The sequence below is a fragment of the Hemitrygon akajei genome, chromosome 22 (genome assembly GCF_048418815.1).
Source record: "Hemitrygon akajei chromosome 22, sHemAka1.3, whole genome shotgun sequence".
NCBI classification, from domain to species: domain Eukaryota; kingdom Metazoa; phylum Chordata; class Chondrichthyes; order Myliobatiformes; family Dasyatidae; genus Hemitrygon; species Hemitrygon akajei.
The window spans coordinates 16328625-16348327 of NC_133145.1; the positions used below are offsets into that span (position 1 = coordinate 16328625).

At 37.5% G+C, this 19703-nt stretch overlaps 1 protein-coding gene across 3 annotated transcripts in view; it reads left to right on the forward strand.

The window, feature by feature from the left end:
* The window catches only part of tsen54 (TSEN54 tRNA splicing endonuclease subunit), a 62215-nt gene extending 42743 nt beyond the window's left edge, over nucleotides 1-19472 (forward strand). For all 3 annotated transcript variants that reach the window (XM_073026739.1, XM_073026740.1, XM_073026741.1), the window contains 4 exons: nucleotides 7917-8581; nucleotides 11251-11311; nucleotides 14745-14861; nucleotides 17211-19472. In XM_073026739.1, coding sequence (XP_072882840.1) covers nucleotides 7917-8581; nucleotides 11251-11311; nucleotides 14745-14861; nucleotides 17211-17361 — 994 coding nt within the window. In that variant the 3' untranslated portion in view covers nucleotides 17362-19472. The remainder of the gene's footprint in view (nucleotides 1-7916; nucleotides 8582-11250; nucleotides 11312-14744; nucleotides 14862-17210) is intronic.
* Nucleotides 19473-19703: the final 231 nt, after the last annotated feature.

Genomic DNA, 19703 nt, shown 5'->3' on the forward strand with positions numbered 1-19703 from the left:
TGAACTGCATGTTGGCAGAGGAGCTGGACCATGTAGACCATGTTGCTGCCTGCTACAGGAAGGCATTGGAATTGGTGAATGAAGGTGGTGTGAAGCGTAACCAGGAGGTGATTGTTTTGGGAGCTCCTCTTGTGATCGCAAGATCTTGTTCGACTTTGACAATGTAAGATGCCACAGGCTTGTTTCCCTTGTTTCCTGGAGCTGTGTGGCCTTGGTTGTAGTGAGGACTGGGCCTCAAGTCATGGGCTTGACTGCTGCTGTGCAAGAGAGGAGACACTGGAGCTGGTGTGGGATGGTGTCCATGCTTAGTTAGGGGCTGGCCTTTCCTGTCAGTGCTGCCCTCCAGTGTTCGATCAGTAGAATGACAAGGTGGATTGCGTGTATGTGTTCGTCTGCAGTCTGCCAGGAACTGCACCATTAATTTATGGGTCATGTTACTCGGGGACTTGGGCTATATATAATATTTTTGTGTGTAACTGTGTGCTCACCATCTTGAATGTGTTGTGCTGTGTATGTTTTGCTCTTGGCCCCTGTGAAATGCTCTTTCGTTCAGGTGTATTCATGTATGGTTGAATGATAATTAAACTTTGATTTGATTTTTGAAGCTTTGATACAAACATTTCTGGCAACGAGCACTCCAGGCACTACTGTGTGTCTGTAGGTCTTAAAATTATATAAACTTAGTAAATTGCTTTAGTGGGGGAAGAAATTCTCCCCATTAATTTGCCATCTGCACAAAAACATTGCATCCTTGTCTGTTTTGTTCTAGTGCAAACATAGCCATCTTTGCTCATTTATTACCGGTAGGTTGAGTCAGTGTTGACCGAGGACCAGTCCTCTTTCAGTGAAGAAGATTGACATTAACAATGGAAATGCTCCTTAAGTGCACCCATTTTTCTGACATCTTACTGCTGTTTGATAGAATGTATAGTGCAGGGGTGTCAAACTCATTTTAGGTCACGGGCCGGATTGAGCAAAATGCAGCTTCATGCGGGCCGGATCAGTCGGACGCGTGCGAACGCAGCTTTCATTACCTCCGTTTTTTCAGCCTGCTCTCATGTGTCTCAGTCTCTGCTATAACTACAAAGTGTTTCACTTTACAAATTCCGTTTCTTATGAAGAAGACTGCCGAATAAACACTAAAAACCCTGAAAACCTGGTACCTGAATAAACTCAGCATTAGCCATATCATACGCCATAGGTGCTTCGATTACTGGGGCCAGCTTTAATAGTAATTAGATATTATCTCGCGGGCCAAAGATAATTCCACCGTGGGCCAGATTTGGCCCGCGGGCCTTGAGTTTGACATATATGGTATAGTGAATAGACACTGCTCAAAATTGTCATCAAAGATTCAATTTCCGTTGATCAAAAACCTTTCTTGAATTTGTCTTAAATGCATTTTTAGTTTAGTTTTATTCATTACATTTAAGTACAAATCAGATTTGTTTTCTTCCCATCAGTTATGTGTTCCAGGATGTGCATTTACATGAAGGATATAGTACTTTAATCGATCTTCAGAAATTACCAAATTTGCTGCACAAAATTTAAATTTCTTGCTCTTATTCTTTTGTAATGGTTGAGAAAAAGTTCTTGTGCCCTATTGGTCATTTGGTGATGTCTGTCCTTTCCTGTGTATCAAGTTGAAGATAATCTATCACTTGTCAGCCCAAAGTGATCTTCTGGACAATGAGCCTGGACTCGCATTTACTCACAATCTCCACAAGTCACCCTCTTAACATATTCACACTCCCATCCAACCCACAAGTGTTCTTAATCCCTCTAACCCAAACAGATAAGAACAGCTTCAGTGCCACAAATGTGCCCTTTACAGGCTCAGGTTGACACAGTTACAATAAGTTCAGGAGGCCTCAGATCTGGATGTTGAGTAATTTTATTTCATTTTCATTTTTTTCAGTCTTTTTTATTGATTTCCAAATAAAGGATATACAAATCGGAAGAGGAGTTTAATAAGTAGATAATATAAAAGACATATAAACAGCAACAGTAAAAACAAAAAGTATATATCAAAATCAAATAAGTAAAATATTATGCTGTTATATATGCAATGGTCAAAAAAAAACTACAACTCCTCATAACAATCATAAGAAAAAGATTGGAAATTTTATTGATAAGGGAAAAAACCCACTAACTAGACTGAAACAAAAAACAAAAAAGGAAAGAAAAAGAAAGATTGGGCAGTCCAATTGAGGATAAAATTAGAAAAAACAGAGAGAGAAAAAACACATTCTTCCAGTCATCTCCGAACCTTCATGGATAAGGATTTTCCCCAAAGGGAATAAAGAAAAATAAATAAATAAAAAATAAATTAAATCATGTGAAAATATTGAATAAAAGGGCGCCAGATTTGCTCAAAATTAAAGGATGTATCAAATGTCCGGCTTCTAATTTTCTCCAAGCTTAGACATGACATAATGGAGGAGAGCCAATAGAAAACAGTGGGTGAGTTAGATTCTTTCCAATGTAGCAAAATAGCTCTCCTAGCCAGTAAAGTTGAAAAAGCTATCACATGTTGGGTGGAAGCAGACACTTTGCTTGCTTCCTCTGGAATAATCCCAAAAATTGCTGTAAGTGGATTAGGTTGAACATCCATATCTATAACTTTAGATAATATTCCAAACACATCCCTCCAAAAATTATTTAAACTTTCACATGAACAATACGTATGAGTTAGAGTAGCCATTTCTGCGTTACATCTGTCACAAATAGGGCTTATATTTGTAAAAATATGTGCCAATTTATCTTTGGACATATGGGCCCTATGTACTATCTTAAACTGAATTAAGATATGGCATGTGCAGATAGATGAATTATTGACTAAATAATAAATTTTACTCCAGTGTTTACCTGAAAGTGAATGTTGAAGTTCTACTTCCCAGGTATGTTGAACCCTATAATTAGGTGACATGCGAGCATTTATTAACTGTTTATAAATGATAGCTATTAATCATTTTTGAAAAGGTTTAAACTGAAAAATAACATAAGCCAAATTTGAAGAGGTAATTTGAAGGGTAATTTGGTAAAAAATCACGTAAGAAATTCCTAACCTGTAAATACCTGAAAAGTGTATTAGAGATATCATATTTATCCATTAACTGAAAAAGACATTAAACAGTCTTGTAAAAACATATCTAAAGTTTTTATTCCCTTAATTTTCCATGTTAGAAAAGCCTTATCCAAAGTTGATGGTTTAAAAAAGAAATTAGAATAAATATTACTAGAAAGTAAAAAATCATTTAATTCAAAAAATCTACGAAATTGAAACCAAATTTTTAAAGTATGTTTAACAATAGGGTTAAGAGCTTGTCTACCTATTCTGGAGAGTGAAAACGGAAGAGGAGCTCCTAATAAAGAAGCTAACGAAAACCCCATTACTGAATTTTCCTCCAACTGTAACCATGAAGGGCGATCTTGGTCGTCTGTATCATAAAATCAAAAAGTAACATAACGTATATTAATTGCCCAATAATAAAATCTAAAGTTTGGTAAAGCCAGTCCTCCATCTTTTTTTGATTTTTGCAATAAAAGTTTATTCACTCTAGAGCTTTTATTATTCCAAACACAAGATAAAATCAAAGAATCTATTTTATCAAAAAATGTTTTTGGAACAAAAGAGGGAACTGCTTAAAATATATATAAAAATTTTGGTAGAATAACCATTTTTATAGCATTTATTCGACCTATCAATGACATCAACATAGGTGACCATTTAGAAAGCGCCTGTTGAGTATATTCAACTAAAGGGAAGAAATTATACCTATATAGGTCTTTAAAATTTTTGGTAATTTTGATACCAAGGTAAGTAAAATGGTTTTTGGCAATATTAAAAGGTATTTGATCATAATAATCTGAATAATTATTAATAGGAAATAATTCAGTTTTATGTAAATTAAGTTTATATCCAGAAAAGGTACCAAATTCCATAAATATAGATAACATAGAAGGAATAGATTTCCTAGGATTTGAAATGTAAACTAATAAATCATACGCGTATAACGAAACCTTATGTAATGTATCCCCTCTCTTAATACCCTGCACAGAATTAGAATCCCTAAGAGCAATAGCAAGTGGTTCTAAAGCCAAATTAAGTAATAAAGGACTAAGGGGACAACCCTGACGGGTACCTCTATATAATCTAAAGTAAGGAGACTTTTGATTAGTAATTAAAACCGCAGCTACCGGGGCATGATAAATCAATTTAATCCAGGAAATAAATCCTTGACCAAAATTGAACCTCTTCAAAACCTGGGAAAAGGCCACTCCACCCTATCAAAGGCTTTCGCTGCATCCAAAGATACAATACATTCCGAATCTTTGGCTGAGGGGGAATAAATGATATTTAATAATCTTCGAATATTAAAATGTGAATACCTATTTTTAATAAATCCTGTTTGATCGTTTGAGATAACATTAGGCAAGATAGTCTCAAGCCTATTTGCTGGAATCTTAGAGAGAATTTTAAAATCTACATTCAGTAAAGAAATAGGTCTATAGGATACACATTCCAGTGGGTCTTTTCCTTTTTTTGGAATCAATGAAATTAGTGCTTCATAAAAAGTTTTAGGAAGGTTGCCAGAGGATGTAGAGTCGGTAAATGTTTGATGAAGATGTGGTATAAGCATTTCATGAAAGGTCTTGTAAAATTCTACCGTATAACCATCAGGTCCCAGAGCTTTACCTAATTGCATAAAGGATATAGCCTTGGATATCTCCTCTTGTTTAATAGGTGCATCTAACATATCGGCATCTTGAATCGAAATTTGGGGTATGTTTAACCTTTGCAAAAATTTATTCATAGTCATAGTACTATCAGAGAATTCAGATTTAAAAAGATTAGAATAAAAGTCCATAAATATCTTATTAATTTCATAAGGATCTAAAGTTTCTGTTCTATCTGGTCGGCGAATTTTTAAAATCTGTCTTCTGACCATCCCAGCCCTTAACTGACCCGCTAAAAGTTTAGCAGATTTTTCCCCATGTATATAAAATAAATTTTAGATTTAAAAATTTGCTGTTCAGTGGGAAAGGTCAGAAGTAAATCATACTGTGATTGAAGTTCGACCCTTTCTTTATATAGGTCTTCAGTAGGTTTAACTGAATACGCTTTATCTATCTGTTTAATTTTATTAATAAGCACTGACAATTCCGCTTTACTTTTCTTTCTCAAGGCTGCTGAATATGAGATTATCTGTCCCCTAAGAAAAGATTTCAAGGTGTCCCATATAACCAGATTTGACATTCCTTCAGTTGTATTAAATACAAAAAATATAGAAATTTGCTCCTTAATAAAATTAACAAAAGCTGAATCCCGTAACAATACGGGGTTCAATCTCCACTGTGAGATTTTCAAAAATCTATCCGAAAGCTTAAGGGTTAACTTTAAAGGCACGTGATCTGAAAGCACAGTGATGTCATACGCACATTCAACAACGGAGTTTAACAGATGTGTATCTAAAAAAAAGTAATCAATTCGAGAATATTTATGATGGATGTGTGAGAAAAAAGAGAAATCTTTATCATTGGGGTGTTTATATCTCCAAATATCGACAAGGCCATATTCTAATAAAAAAGAGTTAATACAAGCTGCTGCTTTATTTGGAAGCGACGGATTGGTTGATGACCTGTCAATCGCCAGATTTAAACAACAATTAAAGTCACCACCCATGATCAGTTTATATTCATTGAGATTCGGTAACTCTGAAAAAAGTTTCTTAAAAAAATCAGAATTATCTACATTAGGTGTGTATACACACACCAGAGCTACCTTTTGCTCACATAATAAACCAGTAACAATTAAATATCTTCCAATCGAATCAGTAGTAGTATTAAAGTGTACAAAAGGGATTTTGGGGCTAAGAACTATAGAAACGCCTCTTGTTTTACTGTCCGACAGCGAGTGAAATAAGGGTCCTTTCCAAATGTGGAAAGATCTGTCCTCATCCTGTTTTCATATACGATTTTCTTGTGCAAAAATAATACCAGCATTAAGTTTTTTAAATTTCTTAAAAATCTTTTTACGCTTAATGGGATGATTGACACCGTTCCAATTCCAAGATGTTATATTAATTTTATTAACATCCATGTTTAAAATTGAGTTTAATATTGTATAAAAGAAATGTTACGCAAGTACAGATTAAACCAAAAGGCACGGGTACAACCAGAAGGAGTGACGCATTTACAAAAAAGAAATCCATCAAAAGAACTGCCCAATCAAGAAAAGAACCTACTCTAATAGACCCCTCCCCCCACCTAGTAGATAGAAATGAAGGAACCGATAGGCTGGTCCCATGCTAACTAATCACCTTGACCCTGTTCTCCATCTTGCAGCTCCATATAATAAAAAAAAGCAAAAATCCCACAGAAAATAGCTATAATAAAAGGCACAAACAGAATTCAACTACTATAATGTTGTGTCTAACATTAATAAAAACATAATCAACAATGGCCATCTTAGAATCAGCTAAAGTAGCTTAAACATATATTCAAAAGAAGGAATAAATCTGGGCAAATAATGTTATAAACAATATTCATTCTCTCAAAAAAGAAAAGTAAGTGTGTGTGTACACTAATTATTATTAAGATAAAGAAAACATTAAATCGACCACGTCCCATACCAGAGAATGAAAAGGTATAACATGTACTTAACTCAAAAGCTCCATAAACTGCTCATACAGCAGATACTTCAAAATTGCCTATTGAGTAATCGGAGTAACTTTAATATTTTATTCAGTAGGCTTAACTTTAAGGTTTTTAATATACTCCCATCCCTCCTGAGGAGAGTAGATTCTCAATGATTGAGATTTTTCAGGAAAAATTATCAGCTTTGCTGGAAAGCGAAGGGAGGGATTTAAATTTAATTTATACATTTCACTCATAACTTCTCGATATTTCTTCCTTTCGGCAAAGATTTCGGGTGAATAATCTTCGACTATACGAATTTGTGTTGAATTGAAGAATAATTTCTGTTTCTTTCTGGCTTCTCGAATAATAGCTTCTTTAGTCGTATAATAATGCAAAGAAAGTACAACTGCTCGAGGACGTAATTCGGCTGAACGCCAAAAAAATGGAATTCTGTGAGCTCTGTCAATTAAGGGGCTAGTTTCGAGGGTCTCATTGAAAAGTGAGTACAACATATCTGAAAAGAATTTTAACAGATCGCCAGCTTCAGTATTTTCAGGCAGTCCCAGAATACGCAGATTCCTCCGACGCCTTCTACTATCTAAATCAACCATTCTTTTCTTCGTTTTAGATAGTTCCCAGGTAATTTCATTGATTTTCTTTTCCAATGAAGATATCTTCATTCCTTGATCTTTAATAGTTTGCTTGAATAGATCATGCTCAGTCTTGATTTGGGTTGTAGTCTGCTGAAGTGAGAGTCCAAGTTTTCCAGAGAGTCTTGAATCGTAGAAATAGCTTTCTCGAGCTTCGCGTTTGAACCGGCCAGCTTATCAATTTTAATATTAAGCGATCCGAATTCCAACTTCATGTCTTGTATTGAAGAAAATATTCCCACTAGTGTAACAGGTTCCTCCGTTTTCTTGGTTTGTTCCGTTTGCTCCATTTCAGGGAAAGTCTTGCTGCTACGCAATTCAATACCAGAATGATTTTTTTCGGCCATTGTAATTAAGTCGTGACTCCTTCAGTAAAAATAATAAATCCTTCAATAGAAGTAGTAAATCATCAAAACTAAAAGGGATCTGTTAGTGGGATATGAAATATATTAAAAGAGAGAGAGCCGCTAGGTGGAGAATCCCTGTTGAGTAATTTTAAGTTTAACCTCTTTGAGTTGAGATGATTTTCATGGTACATTTGCTAAATTGTATTATGATTGTGGTTTACACCTGTTTTACACATATCCAGGCACCTTTTAATACAAACAATATTCTCTCTTCTAGATCCAAGAAAAGCCACTCTGACCAACCTGAAGAGGCAGAGTCCGGGCAAAGTGTTGGGGAGGGAGAGGAGCAGTGTAAGCTTCACCAGCAGGATGTCACATGCAAGGACACAGAAAAGGAAGTCAGTAAACCAACACCTGTATCTCCAGAAAGCAATATGAAGCAATTGCAAGAAAATAGTGTTGTTGGGTGTTCTGACATGAGCAAGCAACGGGCTGAGCTAAAAAAAAGGGGTTGGTTTCAGTTTGAGTCCTTAGACTCCACTGTGTCTTCCCCTTGGAGTTCACAAGAGAGAGTTATCCCTGCTGGGAAGTCCCGGTGGGACTTCACGAAGATCAAATTCCCCAACATCGCAGTTGATTGTCCAGAGGTTAAGCTGAATGCACCTGACCAATCCCTCCTACCACCAAACGTCGTTGCCCGAGCTTGGCACTGGAAAAATTCTCAGATGTTTCAGAATTTGTCCAAGAGTAAGAAGAAGAAAATGAGGAAGAACATGTGCAAAGCTGACAGTAATAAGAACAAGCAGCACAAACAGTATTCCAACTGGAAAGAATACAAGGAGATGCTCAGGACGAAAAATGCCCAAGGCAAGAAGTTGCCTGCCCATCTGTGGAGGGATAAGATGGAACCGCTTGTAAAGCCGAGCCAAGTCAGCTCACTAGGTGGGTGACAGGACAATGGGTCATTCAGTAATGCCACTGAGGGTGGTGATGGTAGATCATTTCTAACTTTTATGTACAATAATTGCCAGGCATTGATCATCAGCATGAGAGAGAGTAACATTCAATAGCTTTACACTAGCCAGGTCCCCACCAGACACTCAACTGGAATAGATACAAAAATGGTTACGAGCAGGTTAGAGGATAGATATCCTGCACTGATTAACTTGCCACCCCAAAGCCTTTCCACCATCTGAATGCTGTTAGTCATGAGTGTGATAGAAAATGCTTCACTTGCCTGGGTGGGTAAAACTCCCAACAATTTCTCCTATAACCCTTTAATTCTTCCACCCTTTCTTCCCAGCTTCTTACTTCATTTTCCCCTACCCCACCCACCCACCTTCCACCTCATCTGGTTTCGCCTATCACTTGCTAAACTATACTCTTCCTCCTACACCCATTATCTTATTCTGGCTTCTTCCCCTCTCTTTTCCAGCCCTCATGAAGAATCTCAGCCCTAAACGTCCCCTCTATAGATGCTTGCTGAGTTCCTCTAGCATTTTCTTAGTGTCACTCAAATTTTCCAGCACCTGCAGAATTCTTTTGTGTTCCCAACAATTTAAAAGTTCCACATTATCACATTATAAAGCAGTCTGCTCACTTTACACCTGAAAACATTCATTCCCTGCACAACCAATGCATAGTAGATGTATCTAATCTCAATGCACTGCATTCACTCACTTAGGCTATTCTGAGAGTATCTCCAAAAGCTGTGAACTCTATTACCAGGAAAGAGAAAGGTGGTATGTGTACATGAACATCACTGTCTGTCAGCCCCTCTGCAAGTTGCACACCAACTTGAATTTGGGAATACATTTTAAAAGAAAAGAAATGGCAGTATTCAGTTTCAGTATCTGGGCATTGCTGGCAAGGTCAGTGTTTATCCCCCATTCTAAATTGCCCTTGCAGGTACTGGTGAGCTGAGGCCTTGACTCATTGCAGTCCTTCCAGTGAAAGCATGCCCACGTTAAGTATTGGGTAGGGAGTTCAAAGATATTCCAAGAATCAGCAGTTGGGCTTAAATTTTGAAATACCTGACCAACCACAGTGTAAGACTTCAAGAAGGAGGCTCAGCACCACTTTCTTGAGGACAATTAGGGATGGGCAATAAACGTTGGCCTTCCATTGACAATCGAGTTGGATTGCCTGACTCCAGCCCTTTTAATATTTAGCCAGTTTATTTCTCCTGCTGGGATGGATGGTGGGTTACACAATAAAATTACAAGGGGACAAGACTATTCTTTACAGAAGTTGTATAACAAATAAGTGAGCGTATTAAATACTACCCCTCATAATACTTCATTAACATCAATCCTGATACCTGTAGGTCATGTTATCTTGAAAGACCCAAACAGTTTTGAAAATGTTTGCAGTTTATACTATTTGCAATTTTGCCATCCTGTTTAATACATTCCCTTCCTGAATCATTGATGCGGTTTTTGTGTTTGCTTTTCATTTTAACATCTTCCAGATTCAGTGGATATTTGCCACCTGGTGCATGATACCAACAAGCATTCAGTAAAGTATTCCTTGGTCACCACAGCATGGCAAGAACTGCCCTTTTGCCTTCTCCAGTCCAGCTACTCAAGATCTCTGATTTACTCTTTCAGTTTAGCATTCTGAATTGGACTTGGCTGAGTTCCTCCAGCATTTTATGTATGTTGCTCAGGATATTGTTAATGGAGCAGCAAGTGGAGGCATTCAACAAAAATGTTATCCATCAGCATTTAGTTTCACAGGAAATTGAGTTTAAAGTTATCCTGAGCAACATACACAAAATGGTGGAGGAACTCAGTAAACCAGACAGAGTTGACTTTTTGTAGGTTGAGATCCTTCATCCCTTCATAGTTGCTGCGTGACGTGGTGAGCTCCTTCAGCGTTTTGTGTGTTGCTCAAAATTTGTGTTTAACATTATACTGAGCTACTTTATTGTCTTTTAAATTTTCTACTTTCATTGTCCTCATTTTTTGTACTGTTGCATTTGTTTATGTTTGAGGCCACATGCCCCTCCAGTTCCGTCTTGTTATTCTTTGCATTTCATTACAAATTCCTTTTGCTTTATACATTACCATCTTTGTGTATTTGTCCTGTCATTTTGCTGTTTGAAGAGATGTGATTAGGATAAAATCAGGCCCCATTATGTAAAATGCTGTACATTTAAACAGTGCATAAATGGTGTTCTGCTGCTTGATACTCAAATCGATTTTTAACAACATGATGCCAGTCAGAAAAATGTTACTGCAATCGAGTAGATTAAAAGGTTATCAACCACAATTCATTTGGTATAACTCCTGTCTCTTTATGAACCTGTAGACTTAACCATATCTCTAGGCAGGCACTACATTTCTAAGTTTCAGAGGTTTGCTGGTTTTTAGAATGTGAACAAGGTTTTATTTATCCCCATTGAATAAATGTAAAAAAGATGTCACGGCACAATTCCAAAGAATTTTTTGATGAACTTGTCATTATTTTTATACTAACATTTTTGAAATTGGATTATCAGACCCTGGCTGTTGATGGGATAGAAAGGATTTTGGAATGTCCCTAGACAGTGAAAACCAGTAGATAAATGCATGTAATTCTTTTTGATCTACTATTTTCTTCTCTCAAAGGAGAAATTCAACAAAGTATCTGCATCATGGAGTCTGCGCATATCTTGGACAAAACACCTAGGTAAGTTGTCACTGAACACTAAAGCTACGTACCTTCATTCTTGAGATTTATTGCACTTCATTGTGTTGATCAGTGATGCATCTACTGTTACCATTAGCAGAGCCAGACCAGCTAGGTGATTGTAACTGTCTAATTAGGATTTGTCTCCAATATTGAGTATGACTCTGGGCATTTTCCTTCCAGTTCATCCTTCTTGCTCAAACTGTCACTCAAGTACTTCAAATTAACCACAAATTTGTTCAATTTGGAATATGATGAACTCCATATATTCCCCATGATTAAAAAGTCCCTGTTTCCATTTTCTAACATACTCTCTTCACTGCTACATATCTTTGCAGTGCCTTTATGGATGATGTGCCATCCTTCTCCATAACCACTTTGCCATTTGCCTCCTTTCTCACTAAGCTGTTCATCTAAGACTCCAGTCTTCTAGCCTATGAAAGCTTAAAATTTAATACTTCCTCTTTATAAGATCTCTATATTCTATCCCCTAATCTGTGTTACCTCTTCTAGGCCTAAAACCTGTTCCTGTGCTTTATGTTCTACTGGCTATCTTTTTGTATCTATGTACTTTCCTTGATCATTGGCAACTCGTCTTCAGCTACTATAGCTCCAGATTTCCCCATTTCTATTCTCTTATTTTTCTGTCATCTATTTTAAGGCCCTTTCTACAACTCAGATCTTTTAAGTAATCAGATGACATTTTGCCATAAAGTTCCATGGGAATGTTTTGTTAATTTAAAGGATCAGTTGATAGTCTGCTATACAAGGAAGTTAACTGGAAATACTGTAGAGGAGGACAAAGCTATAGCTTGAACTGTTCCATTTATGTGATGAGTATGCAGTGGGATGAAGGAAGAAGAAGAGAGAAGAAAGCCCTTAACTAAGCTTGAGTGCTCATAAATTTGTAAGTTAACAAATTTCACGTCACATGATAATAAATCTGATTCTGAATTTCCATGTTTAATATGACTGGACACAAAAGCCATTTGCAGAGAAGCTGAAGAAAAGATTTGCTCTGCTGCTGGGCATTGATCGAGAACAGAGGCCCCATATTTCTTAGAAGCTTAGTAGTGTTACGTACCCCATAACTGGGTCACTTACCAGCAAAGATAGAGAGGTCCGTTGAAATCTGATGGTACTATTTTTAACAGTATTTATTGATAAAAATATACAAAAATAATATCAATGCAACCATACAGATAATATACGTGGTCAATACTAAATCAAAAAGCGCGGGTATAATAATAATCAATCAGAAATAACTCTGTCGTTGTCTAGGGGATAATGTATTGTCCGATGGAAATATAAAAGTCACTCAAGTTCATTCAAGCTGCAGGCTGTAGCCTTTGGTTGGGGTCAAAGAGTTTAAACTTGCCCATTCCTTTTATGATGTCAATCCTTCGAGAGTCGTTGGGGCTGATTTCTCCTTTGTTTAGCTAAAGCCGTTCTTCTGTGGCAAGGCCCACCAATTCCGAGGCAAATGGAAAAGGGCACACGTGGGCTTTTCACCAGCTTTCGCTATTACGCTGTTACAGGATTTCTAGCGTTTCTTCTGGTGCGTCTGAAGGGGCTGTTCCCCCAGACCCTCTTTTATCCTGACTCACAGGGTCTCAGATGTCAATCAGGGTGGAGGGATGCCTCCCCTCAACCAGCCCACTTTTGGTCATTCCCTGAGGGCTTCGAATAAGTAGCACCGTACTCAATACACAATTCCGTCTCCAAGAGACAATGGCCGTTTCCCGTAGCTTTGTATCGCCGAGGGGCCAAGACATTCCAAACGTCTCTCTCTCATTTCCTGGGTATCCTGACCTGAATTAATAGCGATCTTGCGATTCTCAAAAAGGAGGGGGCACAGGCGTAACAGTAGGAAATCATCCTGATCTGGAAGAAAATGTTGACCTGGGCTAACATGGCATGGCTTGACCTGACCAGAATCCAAATACTCTAATATTGTTGTCCTTTGCAACTGGTCACGGAAGTGATAGCATTTGTCCAGTAAGTCAGTGTGTTGTGGTACAAGTCCCACCTCAGTGACTTTACAGCTGACAATCACAATGCAATAGAGTGAATGCTGCGTCATTGGTGGTGCCAACCTTTAGATGATGTCATTGAAACCTCCAGCTGCTCTTGCAAGCGAATGTAACAAATTTAGTGCAATATTTGAAGAGCAGTGAGTTCTCCCAGTATTCATCCCCAGTCTATAATCAATAAAACACCTGCTGTGTCTTGCTGTTGCTTTTAAACTAGCTCATAAGATTAACTATACAGTCGGCCCTCCTTATCCACGAATTCCACATCCGCATATCGAGAAAACCCGGAAGTGCTCTTACAGCACTTGTTGTTCAAGCATGTACAGATTTTTTTTTTCTTGTCATTATTCCCTAAACAATGCAGTATAACAACTATTTTACAAAGCATTTACATTGTATTAGGTATTATAAATAATCTAGAGATGATTTAAAGTCTGCGGGAGGATGTGCGTGGGTTACCGTGGATCGGGATTTTTAAAAATCAGAAGTTTTCTTACTAAGTAAGTCGGAACAGGTACATCCCGATATTATTTAGCGTCAGTTAGTCAAATGTTTGTCTTAATATATAGTATATATTTTACTTTTCTATGCATATAAAACACTTAAGAATGTATGTTTCAGTGCCGAGCTCAGGAACAGAAGTTTCCGAGTGCACTCTCCATCAAGCTGGGTTGATGTGGAGGATCAAAAACTCAAAACCCCAAAACCCAATAATTAAACCACTGTGTTGCTTAGTAATAATTGTAGCTTTCATCGGGGCAGGGCCTTTCTCACTTTATCCTTTAAAATTGTTCCGATCATTGACCGACGTAGCCTAATGCTTTTACAATGACCGATGGCGTTTCACCTTTTTCCGATCGCCTTATTATTTCATGAATATTTTCATGAACAGAAACACTGCAGATTCAGAGCTCTGCCGCTGGTCCTAATGTCCACTGCACTGAGACAGGTTAAATGAGCGCTGGGGTTCCGCTGGGTCCTAAGGTCCACCGTATTGAGACAGGTTGAATAAGGGACATCGTTGTCCATTTAGAGACGCATCCGAGTTTTTTGGTATCCACGAGGGGTCCCGGAACCAATCCCTCGCGGATAAGGAGGGCCGACTGTATATCAAAAATTCCTACAGTGAAATAAAAATGTATTACTTGTGTATGGTTTGCCTTTAAATAGAAAGCTGAAAACTTAGCTTCTGAATGCTTATGGAAACGTGAGTAAGAAAAAAATAATCATTTTAGGCCATATTACGCATGCTTTCAGGATAATGACTTACCTGTTTTGCATGCAGCTGTCTCTCAAAGTGGCCAAAAATGACTAGTGATGTCCTCATTTAACAAATGGTGTGTGCTGAACCTTTTCTATTTGATGAATGTGAGATTTCGTTTTGCAATTGTGCTGCCCAGGTTGCAAGAAATCTCTGAGAGCATTAGGATTTCCTTTGACGTGTACCAAGCTGATACTGTGGCAAAATTCCGCAAAACCAATCCTGGGAAACCCTTTTCAAGAATGTGTGTTTGCAGGTATTGTGCTTAAATATTTGGATGCACCTTTATCAGGTACTTTAGAATTGTTTCTTTGAAAGGTATAGAAATGCAAGTTAGTTTTTTAAATTGTGTTAAAGGTGACTGAAAACATGAACAAGCACATACACTCACTGTATTAGGTACAGGAGTGGAATCTGGTATAGTCTTCTGCTGCTGTAGGCGATCCACTTTAAGGTTTGATATGTTGTCCATTTAGAGATGCTCTTCTGCACACCACTGTTGAAATTTGTGGTTTTTTGAGTTACTGCTGTCTTCCTGTCAGCTTGAACTCTGGCCATTCTCCTCTAACCTCTCCTATTAACAAGGCATTTCGTTCATAGAACTGCCACCACTGAATATTTATTTTGTTTCTCACACCATTATCTGTAAATTCTAGAAACTGTTGTGTGAAAATCCCAGGAGATAGGTTTCACATTCCTCCTTGTGAATCAGCACTTAGATAGTTGTAAATTTAGAAACTAAGTTTTAAACTTAGAAAATGTAAATTTTCAGGCATGAAAATATTATAAAATATTGAAAGCCTACTTTAAGAGCCAAATTATACTAATCTCTGATTGAAGGTTGTGTAGAGCACGGCTAGTTTTGTCTCCCTTGTGAGTTCTGTGACCCGACCTTCTGTGGCCATGCATTGGATCACATATTAGGTACAGGATTACAGGAGTCTGCCTTGCCCCTGGCACTAGCAGTGGAGCACTGACCTACAAAGCTACATGTACGTAGCTTTACTGTGGTTACCTATTGGAATGAAGTCATTGAACTTGAGTAAAAGGAAAAATTCTGTTTCATGAATTTCTAATATTTCATTTTTATTACTTGAGATCACTTTTTTTCCATGAATACCAGAGATATTTAAAGTACAATTCAAAAGCTGAGGTTTGGGCACTGCTTGTGCTGTTCTTGCTTTATCAGAGTACTTGATTTGCAGAGTCTTCTCAGTCAGTTGTCTAGGTAAGCTTGGGTAAGGATGTCTGAATAGAGGCAATACGTATGGAAGGTGGGGCAGGTCCTCATAACTTAAGTGATGAATTTGAATCCTAAATAAAAATATATCTAGAACCTATAATTTGATGATCATCAAAGATTCACGCCTCCTGTGTCAGGCTGACCTGATCAAGAACAAGCCTGCTCATGGCCAGTTGCATCTTGGCCTCTAAACAAATTTATTACAAATTTCTGGCTACTCTGTTTTGAAGAATAAATGATTTCCCCTTTTTGATTCCATAGAATTGGGTAAAAGACTGTACAAGAGTATACCATCAGGGATGTCACACCTTTAGAGATGTTCTTTGTTATTGCCCATTGAAACCTTAACTCAATGCTGGCACATGGTACAACTTGGGGGACTTGTAACCTAAGTCAGAATGTTATAGTTACAAGTCCCAGCTCGGTGACCTTAGTGCTGACATTTTACATTGCAATAGTGAGGAAGTTGCATTATTGGAGGTACAGGCTTTTATATGAGACAATAATCAAAAACTCCAGCTGATCTTGCAGGTGAATATATAACAAATTCAGTGCATTGTTTTGAAGAGTAGGGAGTCCTTCCAGTTTTTTTTCTTCCAGCCTACACCAATAAAACATCTGCAAATCCTTGCTTTTACTGTTAACCTTGCTCACAAGAGTAACTATCTAAAGTTCTTACAGTGAAATCATAAAATGTATTCTTCCTTCATATGTAAAAACCTTGTTTTAGAATACAGAAAGATACGTACGGAAAAAAAAATCCCTTTAGCCCATTTTAATGTCTGACTCTGTTCTTTATATTATTTAGTGTTTTTGATCAGAGTATGGACCTCGTTTTACTGGACCAAGAGTGTGAACATACAAACTGCTTCTTTCTCTTAACGTTACAGCTATATCACAATGGGAATTTTCTTTGCCATGATTTCATGAAGCCTCATGTCCTTGCTTAGTATAAATTCTATGTAAGCTGGTAGCAGGATCGTAGGCTCAAACCAATCTGGAGATTTGACTATAAAGTCAGCAGATGTTAAGGTTTATTTTTTTTTGTACTGAGTTTCTTTTTGTCTTTTCAGCTAACCCTAAAAGATCCTGTGGTATTATTTTGAAGAGCAAGAAAATTAATCTAATATACTGGCCTGTATCTATTGTCCAAGCAATCACATTGAAGCAGATAGTTGTCATGCTGCAGTTTAGTGAGAGATGCAGATTTGGCTACTTTATTTCCCATATTTATAACAGTGATTGTACCTCATAAATGTTTAATAGATTACAGTTCATTTGGGCTTCCTAAGTCAGTGGAAGTTGTACTGCAGATATAGGAATGTTTTTCCTAACGTTTCCTCCTTTGACCTGTTTCTGCAGCTTCGATGGGCCAGTGCCAGACTTGCGTGTGATGAAGAAGCTAGCTTTTCAAAGTGGTGCAGTTCCTGTCGTGTTTGCTGTGGTGGATAATGGAGATATTTCTTTCTACACCTTCAAGGAATTTAAATTACCAGTCGATATTATTCATTGATTCTGTTAGAGACTTGGATTATTTTATAACAACACACTCTTGGAGTTTCCCTGTGTCTTTAGAGTTAAGCGGCATTACTTAAATGTCACAGAGATCTGTTGATCTGTTGCCAACAACATGGTGGAGTTAGGCTAATTGGGTAATATTGTAGTTGAAGTTGCAACCACTTGTAAAGGAGCTTTTCAAATAAAATTTATTTTTCCAATTCAGGCAAACAACCTAGATTGAACAAAGTACCCTAGCTTTAAAAAGTCTCAAGTTCTCTATAGTATTTCTGGTGAAAGATGCATGGAATTATCCTGATCAAAATTCTACTTGTACCAACAAACAGCCAATTGAGCTTTGAAGTTGGCTGCCCTGAGAGAAAACAGCAAAATCTAAAAATAAAATCAAAGTTTAATATTTCTGTAACAGTATCAGCCTTCTTCATATAGTACACTCCATTAATCAGGTGTACTCGGGACTTTATGCAGGCTAAACCAGCAGATTTGTTTCCAGACTAAGAGATTTATTGATACTCCAGTACTCTTCAAATTCACTTACTATGCAGTTCAGATTCGAAATAAAACAACATTACATTGTTAAGCAGTACAAGGGAACATGGAAAAGAGAACGAAGTAAATATTAAAGTATGGCAGCCAACAGAACTAGGTAAATTTACAGGGAGTGCATGGGGCTGGTGTCCTTTGAGACCCAGGGCCTGGATGAATGGAAACTGCAAACACTACGTTCAGTGCCACATTCTGGAGTGTTGGCATTTTGAGTGGTCAGTTGCAGATTAGCAGATTTTTACTCCATTAGTTATTGACTCCCTTTCTCATCAACAAAAAGATAACCACACTTGTGTCAATTTGCCCTGCATGTTGCAGGATTTTCTAAGAAAAATCATAGTGATATTTTTATAGCATTAGCATATTTTGGTTTTAGATTTGGAACGATTTTAATTACAGGGAACTGAGGGTGGTTTAATGTTGCATTATGTACTCCTTAAAATGACACTGCAGGGTTGGACTGGGGGAGAAAAAGATCATAAGAATTAGCAGAATTAGGCCATTCAGCATCTCCCATCCCTCTCAACCCATTCTCTTGCTTTCTCCCCATAATCTTTAATGCCCTTTCTAATCAAGATATCCAATGAGTGTCTGTGGCAATGAATTTCACAAATTCATCACCCTTTGGCTCAAGAAATTGCTCATCTCTGTTTTAAAGATATATTCTTCTCTTCTGGAAGGAAAAGGAGGCAGGAATGGTTGGAGATCTAGCAATACTTTTGGCCTAAACAAACTTGGCAAGTCAGGCAGTATCTATGGAAAGGAATAAAGAAATACCCGGTAATGTTTCAGGCTGAGACCGTTTATCAGGTTAAAAACAATAATGTAACTGAATTATTCCCAAGTCCCTTTGCACCAGTTTGCTCCCTGTTTAGAAAATAGTTATGCCTTTATTGCTTCTACCAAAGTGCATGATCTCCCTTATACTGTAAATATTCCATCTGCAACTTCTTTGCCTGTTCTCCTAATCTGTCACAAGTCCTTCCACAGACTCCCTGCTTCCTCAATACTACCTGTCCACCTGTTTCTATTGTCTGAAAATTTGGTCATAAAGCCATCAATTCTGTCATCCTGAGTAAGCATTGACATCTAATATGAAAAGAAATAGTCCCAATACCAACACTTCCAGAACACCACTAGTCACTGGCAGCTGTTGGATTTCTGTTTATTTTCTGACCCTTAAAGTTTTTCCAGGAGTTAAGAATGGCAAGCAGTCTTAATTCTTAATAGTTTATTTTAAAGTACAAACAAGCATACAAATTCTAAGTGAACTAAAGTAAAGAGCTGAGAAACAGCTACGATGAATGAAAAGCTAAGGTAAAAGAATAAAGAAACTAAGAGATTGCCTTTGAAAAATCCATCACTTTTATAACCAAGATGAGAAATCACTGGTGACAACATTAAATCACTTGGGCAACATGTTAATACTTCGCCAATGCAAAGTGATAAACCGTTAGTTTAGCTGCAATACCTGCTTTCTGCCAGTAATTTCGGATGAACCACCACATACTGTGGAAAAATAAATGAGTTTATTAAACAGTGCAGATGATTAAAATACAACTTCAGTCTTGTATTAATTCATCTTCGGGGGAAAAAATGGTTTCCAATATATCCAACCAGAAAAAGGGACCCTTTGTTCCCACTCTTTGCCCCCTGTCAGTCAGTCAATCTTCCATCCATGTTAGTACTTTTCCTGCAATACTGTGTGCTCTGTTCAGCAGCCTCATGTGTGGCACCTTATTAAAGGCCTTCTGAATATCCAAGAAAACAACATTCGCTGACGTTCTATTG